General features: G+C 39.1%; 1 protein-coding gene and 2 long non-coding RNA genes across 4 annotated transcripts in view; all 3 read left to right on the forward strand.

Moving 5' to 3' along the window:
* Nucleotides 1–4,168: 4,168 nt before the first annotated feature.
* Nucleotides 4,169–12,437, forward strand: LOC142107901 (uncharacterized). 2 transcript variants are annotated; one of them, XR_012680040.1, is made up of 5 exons: nt 4,169–4,236; nt 10,571–10,705; nt 10,855–11,135; nt 12,042–12,107; nt 12,208–12,437. It is a non-coding gene; the product is annotated as an uncharacterized LOC142107901 (long non-coding RNA). The 2 variants fall into 2 exon arrangements; XR_012680039.1 differs by having other exon boundaries at nt 10,855–12,107.
* Nucleotides 12,438–16,455: 4,018 nt separating this feature from the next.
* TMEM218 (transmembrane protein 218) overlaps nt 16,456–23,842 on the forward strand; it is a 44,046-nt gene continuing 36,659 nt past the window's right edge. Inside the window, exon 1 of the mRNA XM_075190373.1 lies at nt 16,456–17,060. Within this exon, the coding sequence (XP_075046474.1) occupies nt 16,939–17,060 (122 nt within the window). The 5' untranslated portion in view covers nt 16,456–16,938. The remainder of the gene's footprint in view (nt 17,061–23,842) is intronic.
* Nucleotides 17,562–19,762, forward strand: LOC142107902 (uncharacterized). Its single transcript, XR_012680041.1, has 2 exons — nt 17,562–18,933; nt 19,029–19,762. It is a non-coding gene; the product is annotated as an uncharacterized LOC142107902 (long non-coding RNA).

Consider the following 23,842-nt stretch of genomic DNA (forward strand, 5'->3'; position numbering starts at 1 on the left):
CAATTTCAAAATAAACAATTATACAGAAAGATGTATCTGAAAATCAACTGTAAGAGATGCTAAAGATCACACTCCTCTCGAAGTATAGCAACACATCTCTTTATCTTCTAATAATGTAACAATCTCCTGCCAGCATAGAGTAGCTAAATGCCGTGATATTAACATGTATCCACTGTTTATATTATAACTCAGCTTCCCATGATTGCATTTGTCACTGATAAACTACACTCTAACTTCAAGCCCTATATCACAAAATACTAAGCAACAATGCACAAATGTCTCCCCCCTCACACACACATACACAAAGCGCCACAAAGAAACAAACCAGGAAATCACAATGTCAAAATAATTTCAGTGTACAACAGACTCCGCCGCCTGGGCTGTCATTACTGCGTTCACAGAGGTACCGAGTCCCACTGAGCAGTCATTAAAATAGAGGAACTGCAGCCGAAATATATGTTTCCCAGAACAGAAAATAGTGGAGAGTTTGTTAAATATAATATCTATAAATATATATATATATATAATAGTGTGTGTGTGTGTGTTAAAATGAAAATGTATCAATATTGTCAAAAATGTATCAATATTTTCCTTTGCTGCTTGCTTCATATGTTAAAAAAAGTGTATTTACAGTTTGTAAAGCAAGTGTCAGATAAAAAAAAATATTATTTGCAATTTTTATATTTATCTGTGACATATATGTGTTTTTATATTAATAAGTGTGTGTAAATGTGTGTCTGTATATGTGTATATATATATATATATATATATATATATATGTGTGTGTGTGTGTGTGTGTGTGTGTTTTTTTTGTATAAATATGTATGTGTGTGTGCATGTGCATGTATAAATAAATGTACTGCTATATATCTTTATGCCAGCCATATGTGTGTGTGTGTATGTATGTATATGTATATATATATATATATATATATATATATATATATATATATATATATATATATATATATAATGTGTGTGTGCATGTATAAATAAATGTACTGCTTTATGTCTATATACAGATATATATATATATATATATAGATATATATATATATATATATATATAGATATATATATATATATATATATATATATATATATATATGCTAGCCATATGTGTGTGTGTGTGTATGTGTGTATATATATATATATATATATATATAATGTGTGTGTGCATGTATAAATGAATGTACTGCTATGTGTGAAATCCGCGCTGGCATAGATCCGGGCGGTGAGGGGTAATTGCATTAGCAGTAAGGTTGCCCTGCGCTGCCTCCTCCTCCAGTGCCCTGTCTGTATGTAGAGCTCCGGCTATGGGACTGTAAGAAAAAAAAAAAAAAAAAAAAAGAGAGAGAGAGGGAGAGGCACACGCTGCAAAGACAGCACACACACACAGCGGCTGCAAGCAACAACAGCGACGGCAGCAGCCCGCAGCCTGGAAAGCAGCTCCTGACATTGAGAATGAATGACAGCTTACCTGAGTGCCAATCTTCATCAGACTGACACTGGCGTGACAGCACAGCCTATACTTCCCAGCAAAGGCTGTGACGTCACTGGAGGGGGTCTGAGCACACGCCCCCTTCTGCTTTTGGCTTTACATGGGGCCCTGTTTATTGTTAGATTATTTGCGCCATCTAGTGGACACTTGTATATATCATCATTCACCTACTTTCCTCTTTGATTGACTTCTTATGACAGCTGGAAAAATGGCTTCAGATATTTACTCATATCTACCAGGAGCAGTTGTTGGAAAGAATTTTTAGTTCATTGAGAAAATGTAACCAACCAAACATGAATTTCTTCGTGCTGCCCTTCACGTTCCACAATATTTTGTGGAAATAGAACACTCTATTTGCTTTTTACACTTCTATGTGGAGACTGTAATATGTATCCGTCTTTTTATTGAAACTTTGTGTATGGACGATAAGCTTTGAGAGGAAATAACTGAGACTTCAACCTAGAAACTTTTTGCTGTGCTGTGAAACTGCTAAACCCAGGGAACATTGGATAACATTTTCAAATGTTCTGTATAAACTTATTACACAATACACTATATTGTAATGATTATTCATGCGGAATTGTAAATATGTTATTGAAACCCAATCATTCAGGGAAATCGTTTCTGAAATACATTATTACGTTTAAAGAAGAAGATATGCTATCCATTGCTCAAAACTTATAATAGGACATAAACCTGCATCCGATAAGATGTTAGTCTCATTCTTTAATTCACAAACATTCCTCTCTAGTGTGAAATGTGAGAGAAATTTAGAATGGGTAACCTCCGAGAGATAGAAATGAAGAGTTTAGAGGATATAACAATATCATATTTTAATTTGGCTTTGTGTATATTTAACATGTCATATAGTGAAAGCACTCTTAAGGAGTTTTCTGAAAACTGTCCTAAGTGAGTAAAACTATTGATTTAATTCCAGAACTCATGAGACTTCAGGCACTTCCACGTATTTTTCCTACTTTTAATCATACGCGAGGCAAAATATTATATCTGCTGTATTATATTTATAGCGCCTAATTGTGAATGTGTGGTTTTTGCTGTCAAAACAATTGCTAACAAACTTTGCTTATAACCTGGTAGTGTGTGTATGTGGGTGTCGGTGCGCCTGATGTAGGCCTGACATAAACCTGGCTTTAGCAGTAAATTATTTTATTAATGTCACAAATGACGTTGTGTGTGTTGGATCTGATTCTAGTTATTTTGTATGTGAATAATGTTTAACGTATAATAATATTTGGGACTTGGTACTATGTATCCAAGTGTGTAAAATAAACGCACGTCTGTTACCTCCAGGAAGTGGTTTGTAAATGAAAGGAGTAATATCGAGTGAGGAAACAATTGTGTAGAAGTTAGAGGCCAGCTTGTCCTGTTAGGAGGCAGGGACCTATTAAAATGTCCTGCTAACCTCAATCTCCATGGCTACCTGCATCCTGGGACTTGGCCAGTCCTGATAAATGGCCAATGCACCTTCATAATAGAAAAGTAGATTACATTTTAACCTAAATATGCCAGATTGCTGTTAGATTGAGCAGTGTCAAGTGCTATATCGGTATGATTTAAGATGTGTACACACCTATGCAGTCTTACTTCAGATGCTATTTCTATAAAGATTTTACCAACAACTAAAAGTCCCGATGAGCAGCCGATACATGTGTACACACCTACACAATGTACCATCAGATCTGTGATCTGCATCTCCCATAACCATCTGCTGAAAAGATCGTGATTCTGTACACTCTACAGATATCTGCCAACACTGCTGGTCCTGAGTGTGTACCCAGCTTTACTCTGAGTATGTTTCTCCCAGAGATCGACACCTCTCTCCAGAGATTTAGACATTGTTACATTATAGGTCATTTTATAATAAAGCAAAAGAAGATTTGTTATTAAACTTTTATATATATATATTATTACTCTGTACAGGTGTATTTATTTACTACTGTTATCTTTTATATTGGGAAATAAGACTCGGCAACATATTAATATTTAATATTGCTCTACAAATCAATAAACCTTTTCTGTCAAGTCTCCCGACTTCACTCTTTGATATCATGGCCACGTGGTAAGGTAAGAAGACAGGTGGAAAATTAAAATCCATTGGAGGAAAGGGTCATGTGACCCATCACCGCAGACTCGCTCCTGGATTGTGGACTCTGCGGAATGCGTGAGGTGTGAGTTATATAGTATTTGAATGAATAATGAGGATTTAAAATAATGCTGTGATTTTGGTCTTCCCCGGCACATGGATGGTTCTCAACACAAATTCTCCATAATAAATGCAAAAAAACATGGTGCAATTTTGGATAGTTAATTTTACCAACCATTGTTCAGTATGTCAGATTATAATTGGTCATAACCGAATCTGATTTGATTAGGTAGCACAAAAAAACTGGTTGTTTAATGACCCATATCACGGTGTATATGGGATCCTCATTGGATCCACAAGTAGGTGCCTGGGCAAAGCATTGTCATCCAGTTGTTAAAACCATCGTCTGGACAACTGGATCAGTGCAATGCGCCTATCCTTTGCTAGATGATTTGGTCATTCAGCTCTTAGCGCCAATGACTAGATCACAATTTTTGTTTGTATCGTAAGCATAAATGGATGCCAAAATTAATTTTATATTACATTACTTCTAGCACTTTTCATTTGCAGGAAGGATGTAAAATGCAGCTGGCATGTTCACCAAAGCTGGCCCCAGTCTAGATGACACCAGGTAATAGTAAAACGTTACAATCTGCTTTATTTTGGCATGAGAAAGCCACCTAATTAGAAGAATCTGGCTTCTTGCCATCCATTGTGTCCCGTTATACTTCTACCACCATCTATCATTACTGAAACTAGAATGGGTTTAGAGACATCCCTCGTTGGGGTATCTTCTACTAATTACTAGCTCGCCCCATTCTGTATATTATAGCATGATACTCTTCCTGCATGCTACAAGTATGTTGTAGCTCTGCCTGGGATTTCTACACTCACCGTATACAGTGACCATAGACAATCTGTCACACTGTAAACATCCATCAATCTTCTTTATCAGTGGGTTAGTAGGGGTGGGCTCATTAACCCCCCTCGGCAATATGACACCGGCACAGGTCTACTATATTCTTCAGTGTAATGTATATGTTTTCTCTTGAAATATCTGAAATGTGTTTTCCTGTCTGGGACTGTAGCCTCTCGGTTTGCTCTCAAATAATTCAGTTTATGGAGAGATTATAGGGCCATTCCCATAACCCCCAACACATATATTTACTGACAAGTGACATTTTACAAGACATATCATTTCTTTTAATGGCCTAATTCAGATTTGTTCTAGCTAACGCATTTAAAGGGAAATCATGAAAATCCCTTCTGTTGATCTGGGCATGGTCTCTGGGAGTAATATCCTAAAAGCTGGCTAAGAAATTAGATATTAATAAAATAAGTATTCTAACATAAAGCACAGCTGTTGTTTGAAAATATGGCATTCCCCAGGTCTTGTTCTTTTGTGTAAGCTAATAAGGATTTTATGACAGAAAATTACATCTCAAAGACCTATGGCATAAAAGGGATTTTCTGTGAACAAATCCGAAAGAGGATTGGAGTTTGCTAGAAATACATGTAGAGCAGTGAATTAGATGGCTCCTATTCACCATGTTTATATCTAGAGCTTATGGTGAGAAACTTACACTCTGTTACCACAAAATGTGCCTGGACATTGATGTAGTCTCTGGGTTTCGTCATGTGAAATTAGCCAATAAGGTGCAGAGCCGAAACTTACTTTCCCATATTAGAATATCCTTACGTTTCCTGGCTACATTTGCTGAACTGATATGTGTTATCTGCTCCACACAATCCCTTCTCTCCTCTAAACTTCCTACGTTTTAAAATAAGTATCGCCACTTGGGGTTAACATTATTAATCTATTGTCATGCGCCCAGGGCAGATCTATAAATTTATTTTACGGGGGGGGGGGGGCTTTTAACATCTAAGAGGCTGCAAGAGGCTGCACACGATTGTGTTAGAGCAGCCGGTCAGCACACTCTCCCTGCCTGTCTCTGCCGAACGGACCTGCACATAGTGTGCAGCCGCCGGCAGCAAGCCCCTGCTAGGGCGCCCCCCACCCTGGATTCGCCACTGCATGCGCCAGACCCTCCAGTGCACTTATCGGGGTCCGGAGCGCTCCTTTTCTTTCTACCTAGGCCATATACAGTAAGGGCATTCTGATCACTTGCACCCACTATAGATCTGGTGTGAAAGCCAGCTGATAGTGATGACTGACCCAGCATAGTCTTTGATTGAAAAGTTACACATATGCATGCCAGTAGCTAACACAGAACATCTGTATGCAGCTAAGATAGACTATATAAACACATTGTATGTATCTTGAAATGTAATATTTCTATACAGTCATGGCCAAAAGTTTTGAGAATGACACAAATAGTTTTCCCAAGGTCTGCTGCCTCAGTTTTTATTATGGCAATTTGCATATACTCCAGAATGTCATAAAGAGTGATCAGATAAATTGTAATTAATTTCAAAGTCCCTCTTTGCTATGACAATGAACTTTATCCCAAACACAATATTTCCACTGCATTTCAGCGCTGCCACAATAGGACCAGCTGACATCAGGTCTGTGATTTTCTCGTTAACACAGGTGAGTTGATTTTCTCGTTCACACAGGTGACTGTTGGCGAGGACAGGGCTGGAGATCACTCTGTCATTCTGATTGAGTTAGAATAGCAGACTGAAAGCTTTAAAAGGAGGTTGGTGCTTGAAATCATTGTTCTTCCTCTGTTAACCATGGTTATCTGCAAGGAAACACATGCAGTCATCATTGCTTTGCACAACAAGGGCTTCATAGGCAAGGATACTGCTGCTAGTAAGATTGCACATAAATCAACCATATATCATATCATCAAGAACTTCAAGGAGAAAGGTCAATAGTTGTGAAGAAGGCTTCAGGGCGCCCAAGAACTTCCAGCAAGTGCCAGGACCGTCTTCTAAAGTTGATTCAGCTGCGCGTTCAGGGCACCACCAGTGCAGAGTTTGCTCAGGAATGGTAGCAGGCAGGTGTGAGAGTATGTGCACGCACAGTGAGGCAAAGACTTTTAGAGGATGGCCTGGTGTCAAAGAAGCCACTTATCTACAGGAAAAACATCAGGGACAGATTGATATTCTGCTAAAGGTACAGGGATTGGACTGCTGAGGACAGGGGTAAACTCATTTTCTCTGATGAATCCCCTTTTAGATTGTTTGGGGCATCTGGAAAAATGCTAGTCCAGAGAAGGAAGGGTGAACGCTACCATCAGTCCTGTGTCATGCCAACAGTAAAGCCTCCTGAGACCATTCATGTGTGAGGTTTCTTCTCAGCCAAGAGAGTGGGCTCACTCACAATTGTCACACATTGCACCAACTAACCTGCATTTTGGTCACTGTTCTTACCTGTTTCCATTGGTTCTTACTCCCTTCATTCGCTTGCTGGTCTGAACTGAGCATGCGCACACTTGGTCTTTTCAAAACTTCCTGCATTCTCTTGATTGGCTAATTGCCTGTCAGCTCTGTCTATTTAAAGCACCTGCTTCTCTACCAAGTTGCCAGATCTTCAGGTCTCCTTACCCTGTTCTCTCTGGCTCCTGTCTGCACATCGGTATCCTGTGTTACCTGTTCCACGATCAAGACCTGCGGTATTGTTGCAGGAACCTAGTACCTCATAATCAGTCCTGATCTCAGCTATTCGCTTTCTAAAGACTTATACGCTTTGGTTCACTGCCATTCATCCGAACCTCTTCATTTGTCTTTCAGAAGTCCTGCTCCACTCCATGGTTCCATCTCACCCTGCTCTAATCCCCCTTAGAGGACCGCAACCTGAGGCTAGAGAGCAGCTAAGTCAATATTTCCTTGCAGGGATCCCTGATGAATACCTCTCTACCGTTAGACTCCGCACCTCTCTGGGGCTAAGTCTATCTAGAATGTGACTTTGAGGACTATTCCAAATTCAAGCTTCATGACAACAATTTTGCCTAAGAACACAGCGATGAATAAAGAATGGTACCAAAACATCCTCCAAGAGAAACTTCTCCAACCATCCAAGAACAGTTTGGTGATGAAATTTTGGGTCCATGGCCAGGAAACTCCCAAGACCTTAATCCCATTGAGAACTTGTGGTCAATCCTCAAGAGGCGGGTGGACAGACAAAAATCCACAAATTCGGACAAACTCCAAGCATTGATTAGACAAGAATGGGCGGCCATCAGTCAGTATGTGGCCCAGAAGTTGATTGACAGCATGTCAGGGCGAATTGCAGAGGTCTTCAAAAAGAAGGGTCAGCACTGCAAATATTGACTTTTTGCATAAACTTAATATAATTATCAATAAAAGCCTTTAACACTTATGAAATCCTTGTAATTATACTTCAGTATACCATAGCATCATCTGACAAAAAGGTCTAAAAACTAGAGATGTTCACTGCCCCCCGTGTTCTGGTTTTGGATCTTGATTAACTTCGTGTTTTGGTTTTGGCAAAACCGCCCTTGCGTGTTTTGGTTTTGGATCCCGATTTTTTTTCTAAAATCCCGATTTTCTTTTTTTGCTAAAATCACATATTTTTGCTTCCCCCCCCCCCCTACATTATTATTAACCTCAATAACACTAATTTCAAGTAATTTGCAGTCAGTTTTTTACCACCTCACAGGTCACAATATTATTTTCATACAGTTTCAGACAAAAACTGCAGATTTGGAAGACCAAGCCTGCCAGACCTATTATTTCTATTTCAGCAATGACAATTAGCAATGGAGCTCTCCTCTTTGTGTGTAATCTATATAACACAGTACAATGTGACTGCAAATTCAGAAGACCAAGCTTGCCAGCCCTAGTATTTCTATTTCAGCAATGACAATTAGCAATGGAACAATGAACCCTCTTCTTTGTGTGTTACCTATATAACACTGTACATTATGGGACTGCAGATTTAGAAGACCAAGCCTGCCAGACCTATTCATTCTATTTCAGCAATGCCAATTAGCAATGGAGCTCTCCTGAATGTCACTGTAGACTTTGAAAAACACTGCTACCCCTCCTCTTTCTTTTCTACCTATGACGCTGCCCAACTGCTCTACAGACTACCAGAACTGTGCTAACCCTTCTGTGTCTGTGAAATGGCGCTGCATCGCCGTGGAGGGCGGTACTTATAGAATCCAAAACTCGCGAGATCCGGCGACGCAACAATGAAGTTTTGCCTCATTTTAAATTCCGACGGTACACGAAAATACCAAGCTGCCTTGGTACTCGGATCTGCTAAGTTCGAGTTTGTTCGGTTCTCAGGGCACGGAGCCTGAGCATCTACTAAAAACACTGAAGCAGCAAACGTTGTGAAAACCAATACTTGTGTCATTTTTCAAAACTTTTGGCCATGACTGTAAATGATGATACTGATAACAGTTGTTGTTTTATTTGATGCTCAACATTTTTCTTTATGTATTCTGATGTGAACTTTTATTGTACATGAGCTCGTACGGAACTGCAGTCTGTTCTGTTTGTCTACATACGGCCAGTAATATGTAGGCATAGGGTACTTCTACCAAGATTCTAATGGAAGCTTATCCAGAGATACATTGGATTTGCATACGATTGGAACTACGTACAAGTTCCGCGCTGCTTTTTTAAAATGTTGCTTACGTGCAAGTTGTTTTCAGACATGAATCAGGCCCAGAGTGTTTTCTCCTCACATTCTAACATAAAATGAGAAGATACCGTTCATTTTCTGCTTTCTGTCTCATCTATTCAGAGTTCACTCTATATCATTGCTCTCCTGCTTCATTCTCTGTATAATGTGTGCCTATGTACCATCTTAGGTTTCAATTCAAGAAACACATCATGTTTTAATTGCACAAACAGGAATGTTTCTTTTATTGTTTTTAATGAAATCTGGTACAAAACAACATCAGAAGATTTTCCCTCGTTAATGATAAATTGCAAATTTTTTGTTCTTATTTATTTTGTTTTAATTAATTTATTGGAGGATTTGTTTAGTCGTTAAATGCTCAATAATTTCCAGAGTTATTAGTGTTAAAGATTATGCAACAATGTACAGTAGCATCCTATATATTTGTGAGGTTCAAGAATAATACGTAAGATATATATGGCATAATTCATTATTTGCTTTTGCAATTAATTGCATCACTGATTATGGAAATGAAGCCTTAGGGAATGTGCTCTTTTAATAATGCATTATGTCTCTGAATGATGATTTCGCTGCCCCCTGCTGTTCCACTTGTCACAAGGATGAGTAACGTTCCCTGGCCAGCCAATCACATCATCCCTTTCAACAGGACGCTTGTTAAAGGGAATTGCCTGAGACCCTATAGATATATCTCACTGTCAGATGTGTTTTTCATCTTTAGTTTACATGTAATGTTTGTACATCCAGAATGCTTTGATGGATAGTTATATATGCTGTGTCCGGAACAGTTACACAATTTCACAGTGTTGTCTACTAACCATTTGCAGATATCATCATCATCAGCATTTATTTATATAGGGGCTGCAAATCCATAGCGTTTTACAATTAAAAATAAACACAATAATAAAACAATAATGGGTAATACAGACAGAGGTAAGAGGGCCCTGCTCGCAAGCTTACAGTCTATTGGAAAATGGGAGTCTGATACTGAGGGTAAGTGCTACATATTGCATATTGGTCCAGCCAGATTGCAAAGGTAAAAAAAGTGCTTAGTGGACTGTATGATCCTGCCACACAGCAATGCTGGTCAAAGGTTTGTTGTCTTGTGTAAAGGGTGGTAATAGGGTAATTTAGGGACGGTAAGATGGTGGATGAGGAATTTTATACACTTGCCTGAAGAGATGGATTTTCAGAGAACGCTTGAAGACTAGAAAAAAGTCTTATTGTGCAAGGGAGGGAGTTCCACAAAGTATTATATAATACAAATATTATTCATGTAATTCATCTGTGCACACCTTATGTAAACAGATGAAAGGCTGTTTTTTCACCCAGATAAAATAAGTCTTCATATGTTTGTAATATTATCATTAATTAGATCTTATTCTAGGGTCCGTTTAGGTTTCTGCAGTACCTACACATTGGAGACAGGGATCAATGTATTTGGTGCTGCTTGGTTCAGTCAATAACAACACAGCTGAATAATTGTGATCAAACAATGGATTTGGTGGAGTGTACAATGCAGGTAAGTGACCTTATATAGGCTGGTAGCGAATGTACTTAGAGAGGAGCAGGTGATAAAGTAATGCTTTAAGTAAGTTGGAATCACTTTATTGAACATGAAGACATTTAAAATAGAATCCAGTGTATAAAATTTAAGTTCATGTTTTCCAGGAATCAATGAACAACATATTTCAAGCCAACAATTGCTTGTCATCAACATTTTCTATATCCTTTCAGCGTTCTCTGCCTATACTTGTGATTTAGATGGTTTATTAGAGTCAAGCATGTGGATTACTAAAATATCTCTAAGAGCAGATTATTTATTGTTAATAAAGTGATTGTCTGTGGCTCATTACTGACGGCATTGTATCACCTGGAGCTGTCAGAGGTTATATTAGCCTCTGGATATTTAAGAAGTAAGATCAGCCACTGCAAACTTTCTTCTTTCTAAGGTAAACTTTTATGATGGAAGTAGGTTCACAAACAGATACAAAGTCATTAGTTTATTGGATTCTGTTAGTGTTACTGTGTCTGATCACTAAGTCTCATAGTTTGCATTCCCTTTCTTTATCTCACTATGGAACATATAATAATATGATACAGAACATTAAACAATAAAAGTAATTCAATAACGTTGTGGTTAAGTGCACAAAATGTACTATTTTCCTGAGTCATCTTCCTTCATAAGACACTGAGTTCTCACAGCCTCCATAACTTCAGCACTTAATAGACGACAGATCTTTTCATTCGTATTCTATGCAGCAATTCCGAGGAATATGCTGGAAAAATAGTTATTCATAAATATTGTGTGTAATGTCGTCGTTCTGTCCCCCTTGTGACACCACTCTAAAACATCCGGCACAGAAACTGCAACAGTTTCAGTAAATGTCACAACTTATCTACAACATTTAGGCATCATTTTAACCCACATTCTCCACCCTATTAAACAGATACCCTTCATAGCCTATACAGTATCATCAATAAACTGCAACCAGCAGGGGTCTGGTCATTTGGCACTCCATAGTAGCACGTGGTGGCCTCAGACTTATTTACATGACAGGACATCAGGTTCGACCCTCAACATTTCACTCCACTACAAATTAACCTGAACCTACACTTTTCTTGCACTGAGACCAACTTTCTAGAAATGAGAGATAAATACAAACATTTCTATACCAGACACCAATCCTCAGATGAAAGACTGTGATGATTATGTAGTATATCTAATGACTGACTGTTATTTTCTGTTGAATTCATGTATGACCATGTGAATATTTTATGTAACCTCTCAAAGTATGCTTTGCTGACTGACCTAGGTGACCTGTGCAATTAACAAAAGGTTGTTTCAAACTAACCAGATAGATAAGGATCTTGGAGGAGTTTGAAGCCCAAAGTTGTCATCTAGTCAAACAAGCAGAGCAGAGGTGAGAGGTTCTCTGAGGTGCCCAAACATATATGTTAGTGATAGATAATTTACTTTGGTAAGCTCTGTGTCATTTTGGAAATTAATGTGTAACTCCTAAGGTGGGGATGAAGAGCCTGTAAGAAGGGTTTAAAATCTTCTGCTTTAGACATTACATCGTGCATTTCATGAGGGAGTCTATCAAGACTGAAATGTCCCATCTTCCATTGTGTTCCCTCACACATATCAAGTCTACCTAGTAAGTAGTACTCTGGTTTTATTTGCTATCTTATTTTGTGAAACTCATTTGTGCAACATATTGTATGTCTTGTTATTAATATTTGTAAATAAGCCTTGGAAACATTTTTAAGATTAAATACATTTCATCTAGTGGGTTAATTGGCTGCTATTGAAAAACTAATTGGCTGCTATCAAAATTGACCCTAGTCTCTGTCTGTCTGTCCCCTCCTCTGTCTGTATGTGTGTGTGTCTATATTAGGGAATTTAGACTGTAAGCTCCAATGGGGCAGGGACTGATGTGAATGAGTTCTCTGTACAGCGCTGCGGAATTAGTGGCGCTATATATATAAATAAATGATGATGATGGCGTATTCTCCGTGCTAAATGACTATGGTGACGCCAGTCACGGAGAGCTGTTCAGATTGCTGTATCTGGGACAGGCTGGGAGTTTGTGACAAGGACCTTTTAAAACTCAATCATTAAGTGGTAATATACCGTACTGTCCAGAGAGATTGTAGACTGTCCTTTTACTGTGAGGCACTGTGCTTTATGAGTAAAAGATAATAATAATGTTACCTAACCAAGTTTCAAAATCTTATTCTGTAAAAATTGTTACTTTTCATTTTATCCTAAGATCCTGGAGGTAATATATAAAGCTTCCTTAGTCCATACTGCAGCATGCTTTGGTCTTGCACCAGTGTGCCTGGACCGTCCATCCAATGCACATCATGGCGCTCGCTGTCTAGAGGTTTTGTTTTCTTGTACTGGAGAAAATATTAAATTAACTTCACAATTGTCATTAGCAACACACAAAAGTTACTTTACTGCTACCAATTTATATAAAATCATTAGCCCATCCAGTTTTTTTGATTAATGAACATTTTCTACAACAAGCGCAAAGTATCACCTGGGGACACTTCTTGAAGGTGTGATTTGCATTTTGTATAAATGTTGAGTATTTTATCCTATTCATTACATATGGTGATTGCAGCTTCTCAGTTGCAGTTCTGTACATACATAATTTGAGTAACTAAGGTAAAGAGTGTCCAAACTCGCTTGTGTATGCGCTGGAGTACCAGCCACACAAAAGTTTTCTATACACACACAGACATGGCTCTCTATCCTGGGTCTTAGCAGTTCCTCAGACTAGGATTAGATCATATAATCTGTATTATTTCGGAAAATATCCTACACGAGACTCTGATCGATGAAAACGCCTCCTTTACTCAAGTGATTATTATCAGTTCTGGATTCAGTGTTCTCCCAGTATATACAGAAATATTCATTCTACAATAAAAGTAAATCAATCATTTTACTATATTTAAGTGTAGTAGGATTAAAACACCAATTACGCTGAGCTGGATAATGGTCCATTAACCACCCACTGATACACCTCAGGTCATTGAGCCTGTACCCCGCAGTGCTGCTGGCAAATAAATGATGTTTGCACTAGAGACAATTTACTTGCATAAAGCATAACGGGGAGGATGTTCCTCTATCCTGCAGTTAACTCCTTGCTGCCAACAACTGCCCCACCTCACAGTGGACAACGGCTAATTTCAGGAACCTGTTTCAGCATTGTTTTATTATTGAAAAATTGAATGGACAATCCTTAAAACAAGATTTAGGTTTTTTTACATTTTATGCTTTTAAATATAGGGCATTCTCTTGTTATCAATGTTATGAAGTAATAATTGTCAGGTTAATATTTTATTGATTTAGAATTACTGTGTAATTGCACAAGACTGTTGTACAACAGACAGGTCTCACTATGATGGTATATCTTTCTCCATTCTCTTACGTAGCTGAGCCCAGATGACTTATGGTATTGACAACACAATCAGTTGATTACTGCTAATCAATGGGATATCACCAGGGAAATAGTATAGCATGGAAAGCTGATCAGGTCTATGACATCCCACCTATGCTGTCCACATAGTGGAGTTTTTAAAAGTTTAAATCTCCTGCAAAACTGATTGTCCTGATTGTGTGTTGGGGTATTGGCATCCTCCCGCAACAGATAGGAAATTGCCTATGTTTTTTTTCTATTTCTTGTTATTTTATGAGTCTTTCTTGCAAAATCTTATATTACGGTGTGTCATTTTGTTATCTTATTTTTGATACCTTAAGCATTGTGACAAAGTTATCATATTATTTTGCGTTTAATAACGTTCTGTCCTTTTGTTCCTAACAAATTCATGTGCTAGATAAGCTTGCTCATTTTAATAAACCCTACATGACTGATAGACGGGATTTTTTTGGCTAACGATAACACTAGTTAAATTAAGTTGAAGTGTAGTGGGATATAAGTTGTGATGGTATTTAGAGTTAATGGGAGTAATCTAGTACTTCTTCAAAGTATAATGTAAAAAAAAAAAAGTAGGCGATGGCAGTTATCGATTAATAGTTTGAAGTATAAGTTTTAGGGGTTTTAATCATTTTTAGATGGACCATGTGGTCTTGTAGTGATTAACCCCTTCTCATATACACATCGTACACGCTCAGGAGAGTGCTAATTGTGCTAATCTGTATCTGATATTTGTATTACTGGCACTTTATATATTGATATCATATTTACATGCCTCGGTAATCTCCCCTAGTTCATTCAATCTACATCAGTAATATATAAGATATATAGTGTGTCCATGTGAGGGGAATAGGTACCAACTCCTGGGGCCAATGACAGCAATAATCACATAAGACCAAGGTCTGCGGTGTAACTGACCTCAGCCCGATTTATTAGACACAAAAATAAACAAAAACGTAAATACAAACATTGCCTGTCCAGCGATAAACATTCTCCAACACCCTCTCTGAAGTGTTGAACCTTGTGTCCCAGACACATGCCAAACACAGTAATATAGTTGCTCACCACAGCAGTGTTTCTCAGGAGGCATCCAACCTCCTCCCCAGGACTGAGAGAGTGATTTAGGGATAGCTGCAGCCTTTTACCTGCACTGCTCATGTGCACATCCTAATTAGCAGCAGTTTACCTGAAAGACCCGGCTACAGGCCTAATGGATGGAACCCACCCTACTCTTGCTATCTATAAAGCCCAGGACCCTTTTCCAGCTTATCTATAATCCTATAGCCCTTCAACAAGCCTTTTACAAAATGCATAGACTCTCCTGGGGTTTTTAATGTGCACATGGCGGATGGCCTGGGACATATCCCTTTGTAATTCGGCCTCAATCCAGTGTCTCTGTCACAATAGTTGTAGCAACTGTCATTTTTCTGGCCCAGTTTAGAAAATTAAAGCAAATGTTATGAGTCACAGCACCAGTGTTCATAACTGTCTCCAATATGTTTTGTAATGTGTAACATTATCCTTGTCTTTTATTGGACAATTTCCAACATATTCTGTAGAGCTGTACAACAATAAGAGGTAATAACAGACCTGAAAACAGGAGAATGTCGTGGAAGCCGTTGGTAAGGATCCTGTCGGTGTAGATCAGTTTGTGAAAGAATTGTGTCAGTATGTAACAGAGGGGTTAGTGTATTATAGTGCCATCTAGTGGAATAATGTGAGCATCATACAAATGTGAGATAATACATTAACATCACATCACAGAGTGCACTTAGTAATGTATGCAACTAGTGAATGTATGCTAATCTATTATGATACTGAAGTTCCGATTAGCACAATGTGTTCATCATTACAGTATTGATAGTCTTCCTTACTATGGAATGTGATGGGCAAAGCTGGTCAATGGGGGTATTTCTGGGGCTGTTTGAAAATGTCCAGGATGAAAAATGTGGGTTTTACATTAACCTGCTACTGGTTAGGTTGGGTAAACTTAGTGCTCTCATCCTGTAATGTTATAATAGATTACAGAGAGAGTTGGCAAAATAATACTTTCTCTCTTACTGTGATACACAAGGCTCTTTAGTATCAAGGGCATTAAATACTCCTGCTGCTTCACGGAGACACAATAGATATAGATGGATAGAAAGTGTACTATACAGCTGTACACATCTGTTTGTGGATTACAGCTACTTACCAAAACTGTTACAGTAATCTCAATTTTATACAACCTTCTTCAATAATTACCTAATTTGACACACCCCTGCCCTCCCGTGCCTCATTATTCTCCCCTGGTTTATACAACTCACCCCAGTAATCTTCACTAGTATACCAAAAGTACTTCAGTAATCTCTCTTTTTCCCAAACCACCTCAATAATCTCCCCTAGTTTACCCAACCTATCTGCCATCACTTAAACAACTGTCATTGTCTTATGGTCGCCTACTCCAACAATAAGCCCCTACTGGCGTCCTCTCAGATAATGTCTTGTCTCTATCCCTCAACTATACATCATTTATAACTCTATCTCTTCCCATCATACTCTCTGACATATTTGTATCCTTTCCCTCTTTTTCTAAATTATTCTCAACTTCACCTCTTCTATTGAATTGAGCCAACTTCACAAAACATACATCCTATCCACCTCAACCATCAAAGTTGCACCATATAAGTCAGTTTGTAAAGCATACCTGCATTCTTTTTAACTCCCTTGCAGGAGATTCTGGACGGGCGGGGAGGGCAAGGGCAGGGGGGCGTGTCACCACAAATTGCACCATTTTTAGCGAAGACTCTGCTGTGCAATTCTGCAAATGGATCATTTTGCTGTAGAGATGGGGCCAAAATGCTGCATTTCGCAACAAGTCACGACATCAGGACAAGATCCAGGAGAAAGGCCTGAAATTTCTCCCAGAGTGGCTCGAAGAGTCGGCAAGTATGTTATTCTGCTTACATATTCATTGTACGTCTGACCTCGATACTATGATTAAAGAGCACTTAAAGTAATGGCAAAAAAAATGTTGTAACATAAGATAAAATGTATTGTTCTGAAGTAAAACATCTCCCACATTCAGTACATTGAAGTTTAGTTTCAATGTAAAACAGGAGAGTTTGACCGTGGTTAAAGGGCAACAAGGAAGATTTACATGCATCGCAAATACATGAATGATTCGTGAACTGTACCTTGCTACAGATAGTACCTGTGGCTTTTGTATGGAATGTGTGGTGATATAGACAGATAGATATGATATGTATATGTGTATATATATGTATATGTGTAAATATATGTATGTATATATATATATATATATATATATGTGTGTGTGTGTATATATATATATATATATATATATATATATATATCCGAAAGAATAATGTGTTATGTGCTTTTTTTCTTTTATAAGTTGTGAATCAAAGTTTTGTTGGGCCAATTTCACTGATGTTCTACAAGGAGTTAAACTTTCCATGGTAGAGCAATCAGCGGAAGCCTGATTCAAGGCTGCAAATTTGCCAGTTTGACAGCCCTGTGCCTCTAGTGCACCCAGGACATGAGCTATAAATCACCGGGGAGGATGGACATGTTCCTGAGGCTGCAAGAGTCTCATGTCAGCATGAAAATGATCATTTAAGGACTGACTGAGAGAAGCTTTTCTTCCCTTCTCTGTCACCAATTCTGCGGAGATTTGGAGGAGTGACAATTTACAGCTATTTCTTGTCATTTATACCGTGAATTACAGCGGCTGCGGTGTGTGTGCCTTGTAAATCACTATCCTAACGCTGCCATTAATATTCCACAGGAGAGACACATGATGTGGACGCATAAACTCATATTACAGAAGTCTCTGCGTATCTCCGCTGCCTGCAGACTGGAGAGGAAATATTATTTTGTTCTCTGAGTTATTTGCCTGGGATATAAACGGGAGTTTGCAGGGGAAAAATTGTTTTATTCAGTATTATGGCAACAATCTGAAATAATCTGTTATTCATTGAAGTACAAACAACAAAATGCAGAGATGTAGGACTTCAGGCAGTGTGGTCACACAGAAATACACATAAAGCTTTGACATGAATTTACCCACTAGAATGTGTGATCACTGCTACATCATCCATATCAAATAGATGTACTAGGCCTCCCCTTTATGCACCACCATCCATGGTAGCTATTCTGGGGTAACACATGAGCAGGGGTAAATCCTGCAGCTCTACCTGTAATACATAGCCGGTGGGCCAGTCAGCAAGACTCTTTTAAACAGTTATTGTGGCCCAAAAAAGTGGACACCATGGGGTGAGACATAAGTAATAAGAGACTGCGATCCAATGGGGACAAGTAATGCCACTCATGGGTTTCATGCATAATAGTAGGTTGTAATACCCATTTATTATTATATGAGGCCAGTGTGTAAGGAGCAGTGATATGTGAGTACCGTGTATTGGGAGCAGTGATATGTGAGTGCTGTGTGGTGGGAGCAGCAATATGTGAGTGCAGTAATATGGGAGTGCAGTGTGGGGTGCAGTGAGATGTGAGTGCAGTGTGTGGGGAGCAGTGAGATGTGAGTGCAGTAATATGGGAGTGCAGTGTGTGGGGAGAAGTGTTATGTGAGTGCAGTGTGTGGGGAGCAGTAATATGGGAGTGCAGTGTGGGGAGAAGTGTTATGTGAGTGTAAGGAGAACTGTTATGTGTAGGGAGCAGTAATATGTGATTAAAGTGTGTGGAGAGAAGTGTTATGGGAGTGCAGTGTGGGGAGCAGTGATATGTGAGTGCAGTGTAGGGAGAAGTGTTATGTGAGTGCTGTGTGGCGGGAGCAGCAGTGTGTGGGGAGAAGTGAGATGTGAGTGCAGTAATATGGGAGTGCAGTGTGTGGGGAGAAGTGTTATGTGAGTGCAGTGTGTGGGGAGAAGTGAGATGTGAGTGCAGTAATATGGGAGTGCAGTGTGTGGGGAGAAGTGTTATGTGAGTGCAGTGTGTGGGGAGAAGTGATATGTGATGGAATTTTGAACTGGTTGGTAAGAATTACATTGTTACATCTGCTTAAGATATTAACCAAATGTTGCTCTTTTGAGCAGGATAAATAGTGACATTCTATCAGTGAAGCAAAATATCTAGCTGTGAGATCAATAGTATTGATCATGTGTTAAATTTGCTGTGTAAATAGTGCTATTGATTGTTGTGTGATGTGTCAAGACTTTTAGTAACAAATGTTGTATATAGCTAATCAGGATCAGTATTTAATTATATTGTTTCATCAGCTATAATCACATTATTTTGTAGTTCAGTTTTCCTTGATTTAAACTGCCTTGTTTCCTGCAGCTCCTCTAAAGTGTTGTTTATTTGAAAGGTTCTTGGAGTATTTAAAATAAATCTACTTATTCTTGATAGCCCCCCTGTCTCACACTGGTCCCTCTTCAGACCCCAACACCCAAATTACCTAATGTTTGTATTTTCATTGCCAATCTTTATTGCACTTATAAATAGGTCTAAAAGGCAACAAATGTATCAGAGCTTTGGTGCTGGCAACTGACCAATCGGTGACGGAGGGAGATGTTTGCATTTTTTTTTTCCCAGGGTTCAAACCTGTTGACTGAATTAAACACAACTTTTTGACTTGTAGTCATTAAAATGTCAGATTTGGTTTAAAATCCCCTCTGTAGACAATTATATTGTGTAGAATGTCACATAACTCTTTCCCACATTTCACATCCAGCACAAAAGGAGAACAACATTTTATTGCTTCAATTTACACTGAAAACCCCACTGTGAGTGTCTGACGTGTGGGGAGTCTGCCTGGAACACTTGTCCTGGATTCATCTCCAGAACCGTTTCTCAGAGAAGCCCCGCGGAGTCCGTGGTGACTGAGTTTTTACTTACAGTGTATTAAAGTCATATTGTGTGAGAGCAGATTTTACGCTGTCTGTTAACTGTGAGAATTAACAGAAGACAAAGATTCTATAGCGCGACGTAGGCACAATATTTGTCATGCTACAGAGTGCAAAATAGCACCTTGGTACTTGCGGCAACGTGTGATCGCTTTTGCACTCTTCACACACATTTGTGCATGCCTGGTGGTGCGTGTTCCTTTCACATGTGCAGGTTTGTCATGTATAAGGACTGCCATCTGTGTCCATTTGTCTCAACCCATGATACGGAACTCGGCGGCTGGCTGGCAAATTTTAACCTGGAGAGCAACATTCAGCAGCCTATTCAGAACATTTTAAAGGAAAGGAAACCCAAGGTGGCCCACTATGGGACCAGTCCCAAGGGCAGATGCACCCCTGACCTCCATCGCAGCCCACCCTTCGACTGAACTCGTGTTGTGGGCACTTAATGTTCCGATTTATTTCCCACTGAAATACTGGCCCCCATCTGCACGAAAGGAAAGTTTGCACAACTCAACCTATTGCAGTTAATTTACATACTAGCAAAACTAAACTCATTTATGCCAAATTTAGCCAATCTTATTGTGTGAAAGTCATAAGTGACCTTCATTGCATCCTTGTGAAAATGTAACATAATTTGTGACCGTCAGCCTTGTTCAGTAGACATGATTCCAAATACTACTGACTGATTTGTGGCATCAACTAAACCTTTCAGGGCTTCGCAAAACCATACTGCACTCCAAGCGGTGGGCACAAATTTAAATGTGCATATAAATTTAGAGCTTGGAGGGAGGGGGGGACATGTCCTAGCTCAACTCTAATTTGCAGAGTAAAAATAAAGCTGCCCAGTATTTGCGCGCTAGCTGCAAAAGAAAATCCATATATGACAATTGTAAATTTGTTCCCTTTCGCTGGACTTTCTCCTAATGCTAAATGATGTACAAGCCCTCTACGGTAACAGTGAACAATCCTGGAAATCGTCTGGAGGAATTTCACTTTCTCTTGTGTAAAGTATATTTATCCACTTACATTCATTTTTCTGCTAGTTCTGTTCCTTTCAGTTTCCATTATTCATTCCTAGACCACCTGGAGATGGACATTTCTGAGAAGCTGGCAGAGTTTCTGGCTTTTACTGTGGGAAATTCTCTGATATTTTGCACCCGGGACTTGCCTGTTATTTGTGGCAGCGGGTCTATACGAAGTCCAATCTGCTGCCTGATACTCACACATTGGGGTATCAGTGTAGCCGCTGTGCTATTCCAAAGAACAGGGTATATTACACATGCAGGGCGTAACAATTGGGGGTTCAGCGTGGGCCTGTAGGTGGCCCAGGCCAAGGCACCGGCCCATGGAGGCGATGCCCTGCTCAGTACTCGGTCAGCACCAGTGGTCAGTTTACATTGATGCTGCCTCTGTGTCCTGCAGCATCCTTTCTTACCCGTCCCTTACTGCACTGACCATGACTGTCTGTTAGGTCTCTCAGACGTTGCCTGGGCACTGGCTGTCTGAACAGTTAAGAATGGTGGTTATTATTATTATTATTTTTTTAAGTTCTATGTTTGTATTTGTAATAAATGTTACAATACACATTAATGCTCATTTATATATTTAGATATATGTATATATAAACTCCTGTATATAAGATCTGTTTAAACTGTGGTTTGTGATGTCATTACTTATATTTGATGTCATTAGGAAAATGTGTGTTTTATAGGGAATAGTGCACCCAGGGCGGGAGCTCGGAGCCTCCCCTCACCCCCTGCACTTGCTTAGATGTCCCCCCTCTGGAAGGACGTGTAAGACATAACAGCACCCACCAACCAGCCTGCATCCAATATTTATATTTCTTTTTTTTTTTGTTACCATAGGCAGCCTACAGATCACATGGCAGACTTGTCTCTCAATCTCAAGGCACTTTCACCAGTGTAGCCAAATATTGACAGTGACGATTGACATATACTATTAATGAAGGTCAAACAAGACCACCTATGTGTTTCTCCTATCTGGTTCTAATCCCTCTAGCTCATTCTCTAGTTCTCTCCCATTTACGAAGAGCAGTCAATATGTATTGCAAAACATCCTGGTGTTGCACTGTTACAAATCCTTTTGCACAGTGGAAATGACCTTCTGTCCCTATGCACAGAAAGAAAAACCTGTAAAAATACGCAGTCACCACCCCGTTATCTCATTTAAATGTTCTCGCTCTTCAAAGTAACATCTCTTTTCGTTTCTTACTAGGAACTCCTTAACTCTGCCTAACTACTACTCCCCTCTGCCAAACTCCTCTTGTCTAACCCCTCCCCTCTGTATAACTCCTCCCCTCTATAACTACTCCCCTCTGCTAAACTCCTACTATCAAACCACTCCCCTCTATAACTCCTCCTGTCTAACCTCCCCCCTCTCGTGCAAGCTTTTGCTCATCCGCAAATGCCTCCATCTTTCTCTATAAACCCATACACTTCTGAGGACATCTAAATGCAGTTCCACAAACTGAATTGTCCTGTGGGTACAAAGCTGCAGACAATTTGTGCTCTGTATTTTGTTCATGTGCAATATGATGTCACTGTGGGTAATATAGTTACTCTATTGCACACACGTCTTAGTAAATATATATGAACCCCTGTCAATAAGATCTGTGTAACTGGTGTCTTCACTACAGTATGCGAACATTTATGGGTTATACACAATAACACTGAAGTAAATTATAAGATAATCGGTTACCTCAGAATTCTATGTCAGTAACCTCTAACATCTATATAGTTAACACTAGAGGACCCAATATTCAATACATAATGTTACCATGTGCAGTATTTTATCATCTTTCGTGCACCTAGATGTTTCTGCATTATGCTAGCTTCTATTGTCAGAGACATTTTGGGGGTATATTTACTAAACTGTGGGTTTGAATAAATGGAGATGTTGCCTATAGCAGCCAATCAGATTCTAGCTGTCGTTTTGTAGAATGTACTAAATAAATGAAAGCTAGAATCTGATTGGTCGCTATAGGCAACATCTCCACTTTTTCAATTCCACAGTTTAGTAAATATACCCCTTAGACTATGTCATTCCTCCATCAAATGGTGGACTCTCTCTTTAAACCCTGATTGAAAGATCCTCTAACTCATTAATACCCTATATAAGGGAGGGTACTGCAATTACTCAGTCCATTATCAAGAAAAGGGAACAAGAAGTGTAATTTCACGCTCCTTCCCTCTAATGGTATGTGGTAATGGGCACAAGGTCTTCACTACCCTTGGACTAGTTCATTATTGAGTTATGTAGGCCGAGTGCGATATTTCTATTTAATTGTCCTTCATGTGACTTATGAGAATCCAACATGTTTTTGCTCACAACAATGTTCCGGCACTGTCTGATATTACATTTTCCATTTTATATCTGTCACACGTGTATATTGTCTGAGTCATTAAACTTTCTGTATTGTGTCATCCTAATTGTTGGTGTTGGTGGTACTTTTAGTGGGACACTTCCAGGACCGCTGATATTTAAGTATCTTGCCTAACATTGCACTTACAGGACTTTTGATTTAGGAGCAAAGAAAAGGAGCAAATTTTCTCCTGGACAAACCATGTTACAATGAGTACAAATTGACTTATTTTTTTGCACACAAGGAAAATACTGTCTGTTTTTTCATGTGGCACACAAATACTTGATAGCTTTATTTTTACACTGAAATTAAAGTTGATCTGTGACATGCCGTATCCCAACTATAAATCTGTTCCTACGTTTTAAATTTACCTCCCCCCTCTAATGCAACATGGTTTTGCCCAGGTGCAAAGTTACTCATTTTCTTTGCTTTGCTCCTAACTCAAAATCAGGCCCACA

Source organism: Mixophyes fleayi, chromosome 11, assembly GCF_038048845.1.
Source record: "Mixophyes fleayi isolate aMixFle1 chromosome 11, aMixFle1.hap1, whole genome shotgun sequence".
NCBI lineage: Eukaryota > Metazoa > Chordata > Amphibia > Anura > Limnodynastidae > Mixophyes > Mixophyes fleayi.